This window comes from Pteropus alecto, unplaced genomic scaffold (assembly GCF_000325575.1).
Source record: "Pteropus alecto unplaced genomic scaffold, ASM32557v1 scaffold44, whole genome shotgun sequence".
NCBI lineage: Eukaryota > Metazoa > Chordata > Mammalia > Chiroptera > Pteropodidae > Pteropus > Pteropus alecto.
The window spans coordinates 6,967,600-6,983,826 of NW_006436812.1; the positions used below are offsets into that span (position 1 = coordinate 6,967,600).

The 16,227-nt window shown below is 56.4% G+C and overlaps 2 protein-coding genes across 3 annotated transcripts in view; both read left to right on the forward strand.

The window, feature by feature from the left end:
• The window catches only part of TMEM8A (transmembrane protein 8A), a gene marked incomplete at its 5' end in the record, with an annotated part of 6,436 nt that extends 5,627 nt beyond the window's left edge, over positions 1-809 (forward strand). The window contains one exon of the mRNA XM_025048412.1: positions 736-809. Coding sequence (XP_024904180.1) covers positions 736-809 — 74 coding nt within the window. The remainder of the gene's footprint in view (positions 1-735) is intronic.
• Positions 810-1,523: 714 nt separating this feature from the next.
• MRPL28 (mitochondrial ribosomal protein L28) lies at positions 1,524-6,567 on the forward strand. 2 transcript variants are annotated; one of them, XM_006914027.3, is made up of 6 exons: positions 1,524-1,605; positions 1,766-2,063; positions 2,867-3,019; positions 3,366-3,500; positions 3,592-3,678; positions 4,381-6,567. In XM_006914027.3, the coding sequence occupies exons 2-6, from the start codon at positions 1,776-1,778 to the stop codon at positions 4,486-4,488; spliced, it is 771 nt and encodes a 256-aa protein (XP_006914089.1). In that variant the 5' UTR covers positions 1,524-1,605; positions 1,766-1,775; the 3' UTR covers positions 4,489-6,567. The 2 variants fall into 2 exon arrangements, with proteins under 2 accessions (XP_006914089.1, XP_006914090.1); XM_006914028.3 differs by having other exon boundaries at positions 1,600-1,652.
• The last annotated feature ends 9,660 nt before the right edge of the window (positions 6,568-16,227 follow it).

A 16,227-nucleotide genomic window follows, 5' to 3' on the forward strand; every position in this document is an offset into this window, starting at 1 on the left:
CATGTTGAGCCCTGGGCCTGCTCGCAGAAGTTCACCTGCCATTATCAGATCTGCAAGAACCACCGGGAAGAACTGTATACAGTGACATAATGAGGGCAGCTTGGGGACACCTGCAGCTTTGATGATGACCTCTCCAGCCAGGGGCAGGACCAAGGGAGAGGGACCCCTGCCCAGATGGATTTCCAACTGAATAAAATTGCCCTGCACACCCTTTGCTTCCTCCTCCCGAGGAGAGGACCGCACCCCCCAATTCCCTTGTGCCTGCCAGCTGCCGGCTGACTCCATCCCTCTGCAGATCCTAGCGGGTTCTGCAGTGGCTTTTGGGGCCTGGCTGCCTGGAGACCACAGGTACCATTCGGGGGCAGGCTCTGTATTCTACTGGCCTGGGGACAGTTACAGATATGGAGAAAGAGTCCTCTACTGCCCTGTTCCCCTGTGAGGCTGTGACGTGAGACCTAGGGAAGCAGAGGATGCCTGAGCCTACCTCCCATGGGCCCCTCACTGCCACTGCCCTCCCTGTATCCTGGCTCCCTGACACCACGTGCCTGTGAATGCCAGCTTACCCTCAGACATGGGGATGTGCTCTGCTGATATAGTTGCCATCGGGAGAGGTGACCATGGTTACCAAAGAGCTGATGGGCACTGGAGGATGTAGGGTCCAGCATCCATGAGTGGCATAGGGGTGGCTGGCTTTTGGCTGTTGTGCCCTGCTGCTCCTCTCCCTTTGGCTCTCAGCTTTGGAGGCTCGAGAAGAGCTGCCACTGCCAAGCTGTTCTGGGGGTGCTGCTCTGGGGGTGCCAGCAACATAGGAAACACTTTGCCCCTACTGTGTCCCCACCCACCCCCTGGGTTCCTGGGCTCTTGTCTGCAGAGCATCTTCTTGAGTTGCTCCCAGGAGTGGAGGTGAAGGCTGCCACCTTGCCTTGGCCCAAGCATGTGTTTGGAGAGGGGCTGCCAGAGACCTGGCCCAGCCTTTCTCCCTCATCTCGCAATGAGCAGGGCCTTGCCGCTACCTGAGGCAACAGCACAGAGGCCTTCTATCTGTATGAGGAGTGTAGGACAGGGCCATGAGAAGCCCGAGTTGCAGAGGCCCAGAGTTGGCCCTTGGGGCTTCCCTAGAGCCCCCTACTCCCGCCCCCCCTCCTAGTCACCCTGCTCTTGGCCATTGTAGCATTCTTTGGGCTTATAAAGGGGAAGCATTTGTATGATTTTTGGGGGGGTAAAAAATTTTTAAGACATTGACATATTTTTATGTAGTTTTGATTTCGTTGTGATTGATAGATTTAATATTCTACAGTTACATTTCATGACAAGAGTTTTTACATTATTTTCTGCGCTCCTTCCTGGAGGAAAGGAGGTAGGGCCCTGGATGACAATCCCCGCCTCCGGCTGCTGCTCGCGGAAAACGGGCCGCACTTGCCGATGGTTCCTAGAGCCGACGCAGTCTTGGTAGGGCTTTTTCCACGGTCCCTAAAGACAGAATAGGGGGCGGGACGATGGGGTAAACGGACGGGCTTTGCAACCAGTGAGGTGCGGGTGAGGGCAAAGTCCCGTAGCGCGACTTCCGGTTCCGGCGAGGCGCGGAGCTCCTGGAGGTAGTCTCGGGTAAGCGTGGAGTCGGGGTCTGCAGCTGGCGTGTGCGGGCAATCAAGGTTGGGGGCTGAGGCAGCACGAAGGGTCTGGGTCGTGACTGCCACGGGGTCGGGGTCAGGGGTCAGGAGCTAGTGGGACTGCGGCGTGACAGCGTTCCCTTGCCTCTCGCCAGGCTCGCCGCGATGCCCCTGCACAAGTTCCCGGTCAATCTGTGGAAGCAGCTCAGGCTGCGGGACGGCATCTACTCCCGCCTGCCCCAGCACTACCTGCGCTCCCTGGAGGAAACGAGGACGCCCACTCCCGTGCACTACAGGCCACACGAGGCCAAGTTCAAAATCAACCCCAAAAACGGGCAGCGGGAACGCGTGGAGGATGTGCCCATCCCTGTTCACTACCCTCCGGAGTCCCAGCTGGGGCTCTGGGGAGGTGAGGGCTGGATCCTGGGCCACAGATACGTTAACAACGACAAGGTTGGTCAGCAGGGCAGGCTTCAGGGGGTCTGTCCGGGGCTTTGCTGCTCTGGGCTCCGTGCTGGGCACCAGAGATCCGTGTAATCACAACCCCAGGAGTGATTACAGTCTGGTGGAGACAGTGTCTTCAAAGGAGTATGTTAAGGAGTGAAGAGGCACAGTTCTTGGGAGCTCTATTCCTTGTGAAACCAACAGGGTATCCTTAATGGGGTGGTTCATATGGGGAACGAAAACTGCAGATGGCCCAGATCAAGTGTAAGGATGAAGGAGGAGGCCTGTGTGTTGAGAGGAGGTCGGAGAGAGAGGTCTGTGGTCACCTGTCCGTTTGACTTGCCATAGTTTGCTTCTGTCACTTCTCGGGACACTTATAAGGCTGGCACCACCACCTTCTCATCACACTTTGGAAAACTGTGATACCCATCTGGGTGCAGGTCTCCTGAGTCTGTCCCTGACACTGTGCTGCCTCTGATGGAATACTTGGAGGGACTACTGAGCCCTCTGGGGAAGGCCTCTCAGGCTAGCATCTCCCTTTGCCTTTGGCCTCTTGGTCACTGGTGTAGAATGTAAACCATGGAGTTGTTATTGTGTCTTGTGTTGTGTCTGAAACACACCAGCAACCTGGGCAAGGTCCGGGAGTACCAGGCTGGCTATGGAGAAACCGACCTCTGGGTAGGCAACCAGATACACGGGTGGGGCCTGGTCCATCTGGCTCCACATCCTGAATCTCAGGAAGGGACCTTGGGTCTCACTCAGGTCTGTTGAGAGAAGCGGGGACACTCACAAGGACTCTCTTGCTCCCTCAGCTCTCGAAGAGGGTGAAGAAAGTATGGAAGCCACAGCTGTTTCAGCGTGAGCTCTATAGTGAGATCCTGGACACGAAGTTCTCCGTGACCGTGACCATGCGCACCTTGGACCTCATCGATGAGGCCTACGGGTTCGACTTCTACATCCTGAAGGCAAGTGTTGTCAGACAGCTAGTCAGAGAGGGCAAGGTAGATCAGCATCCACTAAGGAATGCTGGTCTCTGAGGTGAAAGGTCACCAGTGAAATGTGAGTGGGACCATGCCCCTTTCTGGGCAGCCCCTGTTGGGGCCTGCTGCCCACAGGAGAATTCGTTGCTATGGGCGGCTGTGTTGCCTACTAGGGCGCAAGCGAATATAGTCACTTTCTTCCTTGCTCTTGGCTCTTCCCCTGTTCTGGCCTGGAGGCTGCCAGTTGTTTGGGAGGATCTGGGTGGGGCTGGCTGGTGGGGTGGGCTCAGCCCTGCCAGCAGCACCTGACCCATGCGTAGTTTCCTGCTAGACCCCAAAAGAGGACCTGTGCTCCAAGTTTGGGATGGACCTGAAGCGAGGGATGTTGCTACGGCTTGCCCGACGGGACCCCCAGCTGCACCCAGATGACCCTGAGAGAAGGGCAGCCATCTATGACAAGTACAAGGTGAGGGCTTGGGCCTGGACTTCCTGTTCCTCATGGGCCCCACTGGCTGGCTGCCCCAGCCTCACCACATGCCCCATGTCTGCTTGCCAAGGAGTTTATCATCAAGGAAGAGGAGGCCGAGTGGGTTGGTCTGACACTGGACGAGGCTGTGGAGAAGCAGAGGCTTCTGGAGGAGAAGGTGAGCGTGTGTGAACACCAGCTGCCCTGACTTTTTGGGTGGGCACAGCCGCCAAGCACTGTTAGACAGGGTGGGGAAGTGTGCTGCCTTGCGGGGAGTCTGGATGAGGCGCTACTGAACCAGGCTTGGGGAGGAGTTGCCTCTGTGCACAGCCACCCAATTGGAGCCACAGCCCTGTGGGTTCCACATGGCATGTTCCTTCCCCTCAAGGTCCTGACATTCTCCTGCTCCCTCTGGCCTGCTTCATAGGTTCAGGGACGGAAAGACTCTCAGAGAGACAAGAGCTGGTCTACTTGGCTGCCTAGCATCCTCCAAGGTCTTCCTGGTATTGAGTTAGGGTCTTGTCATGTCTATCCCCTAGGAGGGTATGGAGCCTGTGGTAGCTGCTGAGACAGCGCACCCCCACCTGTCTCACAGTAGCTGGCTGCCCCTGTTCTCTCTGACCATAGGGCCGCAAGGCAGGGAAACTGGGGCAGGTGCCTGATTCCTACGTCCCCAAGAGAAGGCGGTCCCTGTCTCATGGACAGGGTACTACCCTCTGGACTGGGGGCTGAGGAGTGGCAAGCAGCTTCACTTGACCCTGTGCCCAAGCCTTAGGGGCCCAGTCCTCTCATTCCTGATTCCTTTTGGTATTTGGCCAACAGCAGCTAGATTTCTGCCCTCCCCAGAGTGCCTCACTGTGACACCGTCTTGCCCCTGTAGGACCCTGTTCCTCTGTTCAAGGTCTACGTGGAAGAGTTGATTGAGCAGCTTCAGCAAGAGGCACTATCTGAGCCAGCGGTGGTGCAGAAGAGAGCCAGCGGGAAGTGACCGTATAGTGACTGACCTATGCCTGACAGTCAGGCTCAGCATCCTGTGTTGTCCCTTGGCCACCTCCACTTACCCACCCTTTGGCAGTCTGGGGCAATGGCGAGAGCCACTTGTGGTCAGTTGGTAAACCATTCTTGTGTGTGCTGGCCATGCAGCTCCTAGGTGCAGTGGGCTTTGTGGAGGCTCTAAGGGATCCCAAGATCCCCAGAGACCTGGGGCCATTTCACTGCCTCTGAGGTCCCCCTCCTCCTGCAGCAGAGGCCCAGCCAAGGCAGGTTCATCACACTGGGGGCAGCACGAGTAAAGTCTGAGCTGGGCTGTGTGTGTGTTGTTTTGCTTGGAGGACTGGAGATCTCCTTCGTAGTCCTGTTGCCCTCAGCCCCAGGGACCCTGGATGCAGCTGAGATGGGTGGTGGTCCACAGCTGAGCATGGGAATGAGATTGGTATTGGTGTTTCTTTTCTCTGGGAGAGAATCCCGAGAAATTGAAGGCATTCTGTGGTAGGGCAGGACGGTACTTGCCCCTCCCAGTTGTATGTCCCTGCCTATTCTGGAATGTTCTCCTTTGGAAGTGACTGGGAAATGTGCATTCCAGCATGCCCTTTGGGATGGTGAGTATCCCCAACCAATTCAGAGAAGCAGGGATCCTCAGAGGGCACTGCTGGTGGAAGCATCTCACAGGGAAAGCCTTGAATCAGGAGCTGTCAGCATGGCCACACGGACCTGCAACTTGGGCATGCCCTCTTTGGCTGACCTACACCTGATCCCAGGCCAGGAACTCTGACGTCTTTCTTGCTCTAAGATTAGGGGTGCCTTGGCCCTCTTCTCTAACCCTTATCTGGAAGTTCTGAGCATTGAAACCCATTCAGGCCTTTGGAAGCACAAGGAAGGGTTCCCCTGACTTAGTCTTGGCAACTGGCTAAGGGGTACCGGGCTCCCCTGAGGGGTGATATGGAGGTGACAACACCTGGGCTATGTTCCTGGTGGTGGAGGCCAAAGGGAGCATGTGGCTGGCCAGTGGGCACAGCTGCAGGAGAGTTCTGGAGATCCAACAGTTCATAAGAGGGTCATCAAGGGTCAGGGCCTGCCTTGGAGTTAGAGCCCTGGGGGGGTGTGTCCCCGAGAACTCTGTTCATAGCTAGGCACAGTGTCACAGCCCCACGCTCCTCTGGGAGTGTCTTCATGCTTCTCACACAAGAGTGATTCCCCAAATAATATTCCTACTTTGTGAACAGTTTTTAATTTTTAAAAAAATTTACCAAAAGTTGACGTGCCTAGCCTTCTGCTCCAGTTCTGGTGGGCTAGTAAGGCCCAGCTCAGTTGTTTGAACCACAGCCCTTGACTTTAGCCAGATTGGTGGTGTTCTGGATGGGCCAGCCCTCTCCATGTTCCCATGTTCCCATGTTCCTATCACAGTTCCCATGTTCAGCCCTGAACTGAATCAAGCTGATCCCTTTCCCTCCCTTAGCCTAGTACCTGGGTCTCCTGTGTGGTGTGCACCCCAGACATCCTCAGTTCATTGACCTTGGCTCTGTTATCCCTCTCACCTACTCCTTTCCACCCCAATGAAGGCCACAGGTAGAGGGGGGCTCCTGCCAAGACATGTAGGGGTCCATGTGTCAGATTCCTGGGGTCTCTGAGGGACCTGGGGCTGGCATAGGGCATATAGCTAGAGCGGGATGGGGCTGAATTTGGGCTTTGGTCTCCCTGTCAGCACTGGTAGGCCACAAGATGAGTGTCTGAGTTCCAGCCTACACTGACTTGGGGCTACAGCTCTGCTTCCCCTAGGGCCTAGGGGTTACCACAACGGTGGCTCAGGATGGCTTCTGGTGCTGCTGACCAGTGGGAGGAGCTTGGCATGGCTTCAGCAGATCACTCACATCCCTATAATCTGAGGCTGGACTGAGGTGGGAGTCTGAGTGAGCCTTGGCCCCAAGTCTCCAAAACTTGAGCCCTTTTCTGGAGGGAGGCAGCATCAGTTTGTTTCCTCAAATTCTCAAAAATATCCTTGACTCAACAAAGGTTAAAAAGCCTTCAGTGAATGACACCTCTCTACCCCAAATAAAACAATAATACAGGTCTGGGACAAGCCACTGGCAGGGTGGATCTGCCATACTGTTCTACCTTTTGGGAGGTGGGAAGGGGGACACATCACACATTGAACCAGGAACTGAGCCATGAGAGCCCATCTGGTCACATGTCCCCAGCTTCCCTGTATTTTTCACCTCCAGGCCCTGGTCAGGTTGCCTGAGCTGCCTTCCTCTTTTCTTACCCACCATCAATCACACCTCTGCCAGTGTCTGTCGATGTGTCTAAGAGCCTCCAGTTCCCCTTGATGAGGCCCTGTAACCCCTCAGGCCCCTGAACTGGTGGGTCATTTGTACTGACTAAGGTCAAACCTGCAGAACCCAGACCTTCCCTTTGTTGGCCCACACGCTTATCCTTGTATCAGCTGGGTCTGACCCTCCCCGGCCCTCTAGGAGCCCTGAGGCAAGCATCCTTGGTCCCTGTGTGTCCCAGGAAGTGGCTAAGCCCATGTGTTCATATCATAACAGAGCCCAAAGCTTCAGTGTCAAGGGCCATGCTTGGGCCGTGGACACAGGGTGGGCCATTACTGTGGCTATGGATTGGGGAGTGGTCCTTTGGGACTGGAGCAATGGAGGCCTCTGACAACACTGTGGTCATTAATACTAGGTGTCCCAATGCCCTGTTGTGTCCACTGTATCATTCTGATGTTTCTGAGCCCCAGGAAGGGTGAGGCCCAGTCCAGGGTTCTGTGCCTAGCTCCTCACCCTGAGGGTGTCACCTGAGTCCTGTTCAAGTGTGCACTGCCTACAAGGTGGCAGGTGTGGAGAGAGCATGTGAGACCTGGGCACCTTTGCCCCTGCCCCGGGTCCCGTAAGTGCTGGGAGCACAAAGAAGCTGCTGTGAGTCCCACCTGCATGCACCGTCTGCCTTTCCCTGAACCTCTGCTTGAACTGTGTCTCTACCTTCACCATCCATTGCAGTCCCCTTGAATGTTCTGTGGCTCCAGACTCCCTCAAACCCCTCTCCCTCCCACCTCTACCAGCAGCCCAAGCTGGAGCTTTGATCCAGACGAACCCCCTTAGCCTCAGCCCTACACCGTTTGGCACTCTGCCACAGCACACCAGAGCCCTCCCCAGCATACCCCAAGCCCCAGAATGGAGCTCCAGATCCTGGACCCTTTACCATCCTCAGCTGACCCCCAGCCCTATGTTCCCACCCATACCTTACCCCTGGACAAGATCTGTTTTCTGGCGGCATCCCACTCATTCCTGTGACTGGGCAGCTTGGGGTGGAGGCAGTGTGAAGTGTGGGAGCAAGTTAAGGTGGTGGCCCAAGAAGCCTCTGTGCCCTTTGGCTCTGGGTTCAGCCTGGCTTGCCTGGAGTCTATTTCCCTGGAGGTGCGACCTCTGTTGACCTGTTTTCCAGGCTGCCCCTGGCTCCCAGATCCCTCTGGCCTTGGCAGTGGCTGCTTCAGGAGCCCTTGGGCCTCCAGGGGCCTTCCTCTATCCTGGCCTCTTCTCAGGGGTTTGAGGCTTACACCTGCTCCTTACAGCCCTATAGTTATTCCTTATGCGACCTCCTATTCAGCCGCTGTGGGCTGGACCTGGGCCAGGAAGTGGGATGTGGCCTCCTGGGTTCTCAGGTGGCCTTCATAGAGGCCTTGAGTGGGTGGTACTCATTCCAGGAGCCTTTGGACAGGCTAGGGACTGTCACAGAAATGAGGTGGAGATGGTTCTGATGCCCTACAACAACCAGCAGTGATGCTGCATTGTGCCTTTGGTGAGAAGCCCTGGTCTTGAGACATCTGGGAAGGGCTTACCAAGGGGCTGATAGTGACAGACCCTGAGGGCCCAGGCCAAGGGAAAAGCGGGTGCAAGGTCATGGGTGTGTGGCCAATTTCCACAGGGTTGGAGAGTGTCTGCTTAGTGGCTGAAGTCCTAGAGTCTTGTGGGTGGAGACACAAGGTCTGTGAGCAGCAGAGCCATACTGGGGCCACTGAAGGCTCTTAAGGGACTGGTGTGAGTGTGTGTTCAACAGACTAACGAGTGCAGAGGAGGGGTAGGCGGGCAGAGACAGAGCTGGCAGACCCTTTCGGGTCCGAGGTGGATCAAGAGCTTGGCTCTGTCCACCTAAGGGCGAGGAGTTCCCCCTGCTTTTCCTCCCACTGCCCTCACTCATTATTTTCTCAGTTGACTGGGCCTGGCCTTCAGCCCCTGGGGCAAGCCTGACCTGAAGTCCTCTTCTCAGCAGGGGTTTCAAGGACACTGTTCCAGCCTCTGCCACGGGGTCAGACAGGGTATGGAGCAGCCTGGGACATGTCCCAAGAGAGGGACAGGGACCTTTCACACTGGGTATGCATAAAACACACACGGAAACACTTAACAGCTGGTGCAAGAATAGCCACCATCCAGCCATGCCTGACCTGACCCTCTGAGGGGACCCTGGCATGGGCCCACTGGCGGCACTGCCTTCTCCCTCACTGTCAGGAGTGGCTTGGGGGTGGCGGTGTCTAAAGGGGCTGGTTGCCATGGCTACCATAGGGTTCCGAGGCCGTCATCTGGTCCCTGCCTCAGCCAATCGGCGGTGGGAGCCTGAGCTGCAGCCTAGAGTCACGCTTCTTCCTCCCAGCCACACAGTGGCCAAGAGCAGGGACCCGCTTCCTGGAGTATCTGAAAGTGCTCAGACGGACGGCCAAGCCCATCATGGCGGACCGCGGGATGGTGGGGCGCAAGGAGGCACACGGAGCCAGGCAGGTGAGGTAAGCTGGGCGGGCGGACGGATGGACGGATGGACAGGTGGAAGTGCTGCCTGCTGGCCTTTGTTCTTGTCTCTTTCCTCAGCCCATTCTGCCCTCTATACCCTTACTCGCACTCACACACACACCCGCACCCTCACCCTGGGACCCTCTCCCCAAATGTTCCAAGGAAGGGTCATAGGAAGAGAGACAAAGGAAACAGCACGAGGCAGAATGAATCCACCGCACCATGGACCTGAAAATTACTCTAATAAGTCTTTTACCTCAGATTTCACATGGAAGCGGCATCAAAGACCCCCAACTGACTGGGCCCTCGGCATAACAGCATAATGGCCACCGGCCCCTCTCCCAGCCACCACTCCCAGGGATAGGTGACAAGCCATGTCAAGTCAGTGCAGTTTAAGGAGCATTTTATCGAGAAGAAAAAAAAAAAGGAAAAAAGGGAGAAAAAGGAAAAAAATGTCCACCTATAATGGGGAGCGGCCAGCCCAAGATGGATCAGAGGCGCCAAATCCCATTACTCGGGACTTCAGAAGACAGGCCCCGAAAAGACAGCTGCGATTAAGAGCTTGTAAATGGAGTGTCCTTTGGAGATCAAAGAGGGGCACGCGTGTGTGTGTGTGTGTGTGTGTGTGTGTGTGTGTGTGTGTGTGTGTGTGTGTAGGAACGTGCACCATGCAGCGATGGCAGTGGAGCCGTGCACCGCAGCATGGTGAAGCCTGGCGTGTCACCTGCCCGCCATGGCACCCTCCATGTTGCTCTTATCCTCGCTGCTAAGTAGATATGTGGACACACCTGGGGGACCAGGCTGGGTGTAAACGAGGCCTGGTCTGTGCCACCCACACCTGCCCTCGGGCAGTGGGCTCTCTGGTTAGGCCTTGTTCCCCCAACCTGGGCCTCCACCTTCTTCTCCTAGAGTCTGGTCCCATCCCCAAGTTCAGCCCAAATAGGTCTGGCAGGGGCTAAGAGCACAAGTCCCGCCTCAGGCAGAGTCGGGTGTGAGGGCAGGCAGGGGCTGCTTCTAATTACCCCAACCATGATACTGCTGCCTGCAGAGGCCAAGAGCTCCCAGATGGCCTGGTGAGCGTGTCCAGAGGTTCAAAGCCTCTGTCAGTACGATTGTTAGGTTATTAGGTAAACTCTGAGAAGCAAATCTTTTAATCCACTGTGGCTAATCCAGTGCACTTTTGTTTGCCAGGACAGATTCTGCAGCAACAAAGGGGCTAGGGGGACCCCAGCATACATAATCACATACTTATAACTTGGCAGCAGCAGCCACAGGGCTCCTAGGCAGCGGAAAGAGACATTGTGGGACAGCAAAGTACAGGGTGGGTGGCGGAGGGGCCAGGAGTGCCTGGAGGCCGACCTGGAGGGCATGGGCTGTGGGGCTGTGGGTAAAGGCAGCTGGCCTGCCTCCTATCAACTGAGTCCCTTAGCTACTAGCTTGAAGGGTTGCCCCTGGTCCCTGGGACTGTTCAGGCTTGTTGGGATAGGGGCTGAATGAGTTGCATCAATTGGAGGAGAAAAGATAACCAGCAGAGGGGCATGAGAGCTCCCAGCACTGGGAGAGGACTTTGGAGATGGAGCAGTCAGTTCGGGGAAGGGCATTCCAAGTAGTGAACAGCAAGGATAAAGGGGAAAGTCTGCCTGATGTAAGAGGGTGAGTGCAGCAAGAGGAAAGGCATGCCCAAGATGAGAAGGGGAAGTGACCTGAGGCCACCTGGGAAGATAGGACATCACTTCCTGCTTCCAGAAGTTTGGCCAGGCCCCTCAGGCACATGGGTCCTCCACTCAGACACTGCAGTTCCCAAGAAAATGGCTCTGGGGTTGGGGCAGGCCAGCAGCCAGCCCTTCCCTATGCTTGTGACTTGTCTGAGACACTTGACCTGGGCCATGGCCAGCTGTGGGCTCTACCCCATGGCCCAGGCCCATTCACCGAGGCCCCACAGAAGGCCACACCTCTGAGATCAGAGGGGCTGGGTCAGGATCCTTAGTTTGCCAAAGAGGATACTCTGGCTCAAAGAGGTGCCCACCTTTTCCAGAGCCGCCAGCTCTGGAGTATGTTATCCTCGGGACCTACATACAGGCAGATTGTCAATTCTCCAGGGAGGTGGGAGCTGGGCCAGCCCTGGCCACACTACCAATGTTCCTGAGGCTCCCAAGTTGGGGAGGCACTGGGCTGGTGCCCAGGCCCCTGTAACTGGTGGGGACCTAAAACCCTCAACACTCACCCTCCAGTACTGAGCCTACTTGACCATCTCTGGACCCCTGGACATATCCCCAGGGTCAGAGTCCTCCAGAAAGGCAGTGTAGGAAGATTTCCCTGCTGTGCCCCTCAGCCTAGAATGACAGGACCCCTGAGGGTGAGACTTGAATTGGGGGGTGGGATAGTGGAGGGTACTCTGGGATGGAGTATGTTACCCTTGGGACCCACATACCTGTTGCCATGCCACTACTTTTCTGTTGGCTTTGGGGCCTGACCCGTGACCCATGGGGACTAGCAGGGATGTGGGGGCTGTGTCAGATCTACTGGTGAGTTGTTCATGCGGGGGACATAGGATGAGCAGGGACCATTAGGACAGAATGACAATAGCAGCAGGGTTAGAAGGGGACAGTCATGGCAGGTATTGTGCATGTAGCAGTGGACACTGAGCAGACATTGGAACCAGCTTGTTTGAGGCAAAACCTTGTTTCCATTCCTCCCCAGCTTGATTTTGGGGCCAGGATCACTCCTGTGGCATCTGCCTTAGGCAGTTTCAGCTGAAGAGCTGGTGAGAGAACTCCAAACAGCAAGAGGGATGCAACATGCCAACCTGGACAACACACCTGCCCTGCAGGTGTGAAGGGCAAGAGGAGGCAAACAGGAGAAAAGAGGCAGGGAGACCCCAGCCCAGAGTGTCCACAGGTCGGCCCAGGAAGCTCAAGGCAGCACCTTCTCATTGGTCTTGGGGTCTGACTCAGGGCAACTGCAGCAGTCACAGGCACCATTGCCACACTGCCTGCCAAGTCAGCTCTGTCTGGTCCCCTGTGTCCTCATCCCTGTTGGTCTTGCTCCGACCATTGATGGAAAGGTGGAGCCTGCTGCAGAGCTTTGTGGTATCCATGTGATCACAATAGTGACATTACACAGAACTTCCTGAGTGCCCAAGGAAGAGAATGGGCTGAGTCCAAACTGAGTCCAGACTCCCTAGGGACTCAGGAAGGGTGGAGCCCCAGTCCTAATTCTGCTCTCCAGCTATAACCCAGTTTTAATGCCCTGGGATAGTTATTTAGTTCTCTTGCCTTTATGTGCACATGTTCTATATTCACAAAAATAGGCACCCTGTGTGTGCAGTGTTCTAACTTTTCTTCTTGGTATTATATCTCAAGACCTTGGTTGGGCTTGGGATGGGGGCTCAAACAATGCCTGGTCATATCCCCTGAGCTCAGAACCAATGGAAAAAGGACACTCAGGGAGTAGAGATGGAGGCCGGGCCTGGGCTTATGGCTGGGAAGGCAGCTGGCCAGTGTTTCTGTGGCTTCACCTCCAAAGGGAAGCCCACTCCTCTCTTCTCCAAACTGGATAATCCAAGCCTCCCTACAAGGCATCACCAGCACACCCACCCTCACCTCCCACACCTATGTACCAGGCAAAGAGGGCAGGAAATGGAGAACCTGGAAGGGGCTCAGTCTGAGGCTCCCATCTCCCTCTGGAAGCCCGAATCAGTACTCTTCCTCCTGGTCCTCTCCTCCTAGGAGGATGATGGGGATCTGCACAGTATCTGATCTCTGCAGCTAGTCTGCTGCTGCTGGTTTTCACTATCCCTCATTGGGCCATGCCTTACATGCCTCAATGTACTTCCTTGTTACATCTGGGATGATGCCTCTGGAATCCTTTTTATAAGTTGTCTTCCTCAGCCAAGTGCATGAACACATGTAAGGCTTCAAAGCTCACTTTATTTCAGTTTTCCTTACATGTCTAAATTGGAAAAAATAATTTCATTTCTGCTAAGTTTTAGTTTAGTTCCTGAAAAACCTGAACAAATGTCATCTACAGTTAATCAAACCTAAGCCTCTAGTGGCAAACTCCTGCTCCCGGGGAAGGGGGGTTCATTTAAAAGGACCTCTGTAATGCAAAGGGAATACTTCACCTGTTCAGAAGTGAGGTTCCTAAAGTAGTGTCTGGGCTCAGCTCTGGGTGGCTGATGCGATCCCCTGCCAGATCACTCCTGCTTTATTGTAGGTCCCAGTGCTGCCCTCCCTGCCTCCCTCTCTTCAGAGTTGTCCTTGAGCTTCCTCCTCTGGTTGCCCCTATCCCCACCCTGCTTGGACAATCTCTCCTCCATGCCAACAGCTGGAACCCACTGTAAAGGGCTGTTGCATATCCTCCAGGCCTTCTGACTCCCTTTCTGTTCCTGCAGGGTGGGGGTCTCGAGGCGCTGGAGGCCCGATGGCCCTGTTCTGGTACCAGGCCCTGGGGACACCTGCCACCATGGGCCAAGAGGAGGATGGACATGGATACAACCCCAGGAGCCTGGCCTGGCCGCAGCAGCAGCTCTGCAGAAACAAGGCAAGCATTAGGGGCCCATGTCTGGGAGTGGGGAGGCAGCCTGAGGGCCAATGTTTATCTAGCCCACCTTTGACTCCTGTACCCCACAGAGACCCTGCTGTGCCATGAAGGCCACCCACTCTGTGTCCTTTAAGCCTCTGAGGCTGAACAAGAGAGGGGAGGGGCTGCAGGGGCAACTGTTGTGCTCAGTACTGTGGGGCCTGGGGCTATCCCAGCTGGACTCGGGTGAGAGCGATGCCTGCTTCTAGGACCCTAGTGGTGCCAGTGTGGGTCCAGAAGTGCAGCTCCTGTGACGTACTGTCCTCACCAACAGCCCCACACCCCATTTAGCCTGCCCCTGAGAGAGGCAGGTGCTACAGGGAGAGTAGCTGGGTGGGAGTTTGGCTGGAAGCTAAAGGAGCCCTGAGCCAGAACATCTGCTCCTGTCTGGGAGCTATGTAGGATGAGGATGGGCAGCAAGGGTGAGCAGTGTCCAGGAGATGTAATAACATTAGAGGTGACCTGGGTGACTCCCGGGGCAGTGTAGTAGAAGCATGAAGTGGGCAAGTACCAGATGTACCCAAGGGAGGGTGGTGAGGAAGAGACACCAGGGAAGGGCCTTGAAGGGCTATGGGCACCAGAGAGCAAGCAAGGTGAGGGCTGTTGGGGGAGGTGTGGATGAAGTGTTGGGGAGCCCTGGGAGAGGAAGAGGTGAGCAGGTCCCTATGTGACCCGAGTAGCATCTTCTTTGTCTGTAAAATAGGGGTATAGTTGTCCTCTGGGGCCTGCCAGGAACATTTCTCTAGGTGCCAGTCCCAGCATTGCTGTGTAGAGGACAGGGTTCTGGGTGGTCGTGGGTGGTGGCAGAAGCAATTCCTTAGGGGCAGTATTCAATTCCTGGGGCTGACATCCTTCCTTTGGGGAGGGGTTGGTGGTGGGTGTGCAACACAGAGTTCCCCAGCTGGGCTTGCAGGTCAGGCAAGGGCTGCCTGCAATGGTGACAACAAGGGGGAAAGGGGTGGTGGGTGCAGGTATCAGGACATCCAGAAACTCTTGCTCTTAGGCTAGTCTGGGTGAGTGGGACCCAAAGGCAGTGGTGGGAAAGAGAGCCCTTGTTCTGACCCTGGATGATGCCTAGGAGAAACTGAGGCAGGTGGGCCTAGTTGGGGTAAGGGCCTCAGTCTCAGCTCACAGCTCTTTGGAGGTTGGGGCTCCTGCCCAAACGACAGCCATTTATTGGATGCCTATTGCCTACTGCGTGTCCTGGCCATGTCTGAGTCCAGATTACCTGGAGACTTGGGGAGGGGGGAGCCCCTGACCACCTTCTCAACTGGGGGATAAGTGGGCATAGAAAAGGAGGAGACAGGGAATAGAGGTGTCCAGGGGCTCAGTTCCCGGTCAGCTAGGTTTTGCCCTCCAACTGCTCAACTCCTGGGGACACCTGCTTCCTCCAATGGCCTGGGTAGTTGGTGGCCATCCTCTTGCCAGGGTCTTCCTGTCCCGGACCAGCCAGCTCCGAGGTCTCCAGTCCCCCTAGAAACCCCGCCCACCCAGGCACGAGCTGCTTGCTCCGATGGTGTGGAGGCCAGTTGGGTGTGGGCTGGACCTGCGGGTGCTGACCTTGGGAGCTCTAGGCTGATGGATACCACTGTGGGCAGCAGAAAAGGACTGCAACCTAGCATGCACCCCAGTCGCCCGCTTGGTGCACAGTTCAGGCTTCCCAGGTGACCACAGTATTATAGGGACCTTTTCGGGGGCATCTGCTCCATGCCACTACCCCAGACCCCACAGCTTAGAGGGACCAGGTCATTTTCCCGCCGCACCTCGGAAGTCCCTTTAGTCAGCGTCCTTGCTCCGCCCCCAGCCACGCCCACACTCACATCAGCATATTTAGCCACGCCCACGTGATCCGGCTCCGCCTCACATCCCAGGTGCGCCCGAACGCTTTCGGCCCCGCCTCAAAGCTCAGGCCCCGCCTCCATGTCCTAGGCTCCGCTCCCATGTTCGAGGCCCCACCCCCCTGCTCTTAGCCGTTCCCGGCGCTCCAGCTTCTCGCGCTCTCCGCCGGGCTCTCACAGCCTTGGCCCCGCACCGCCCTCTCGGCCCCGCCCCCACGCTCTCGGTGCCATCCCCACGTTCTTGGACTCCACAAGATGCCCGGCCCCGCCTCCACGTTCGAGGACCCACCCCCACGTTGCAGGCCCTACTTCCACGATCTACACCTTATCCCTGCGCTCCGGCTCCGTCTCTAGGCCCGGCTTCCACTCTCGGCCCCGCCCTCATGTTATCCGCCTCGCTCCCACATTCTCCGCCAACCCCAAGTCTCGATCCTGCCTCACGCTTTTGGCCCTGCCTCGCGCTCCAGGCCCTTCCCCTGCTCGAGGCCCCGCCCCACGTCCCGGCCCCGCCCTGCGCCCAGCCCCGCCCCC

Excerpts from the sequence above, each read along its gene's own strand:
- MRPL28 (XM_006914027.3), top strand. The coding sequence starts at position 1,776 with ATGCCCCTGCACAAGTTCCCGGTCAATCTGTGGAAGCAGCTCAGGCTG. Across the intron at positions 2,064-2,866 it reads GATACGTTAACAACGACAAG|CTCTCGAAGAGGGTGAAGAA; the intron begins GTTGGTCAGCAG and ends TTGCTCCCTCAG. Across the intron at positions 3,020-3,365 it reads TCGACTTCTACATCCTGAAG|ACCCCAAAAGAGGACCTGTG; the intron begins GCAAGTGTTGTC and ends GTTTCCTGCTAG.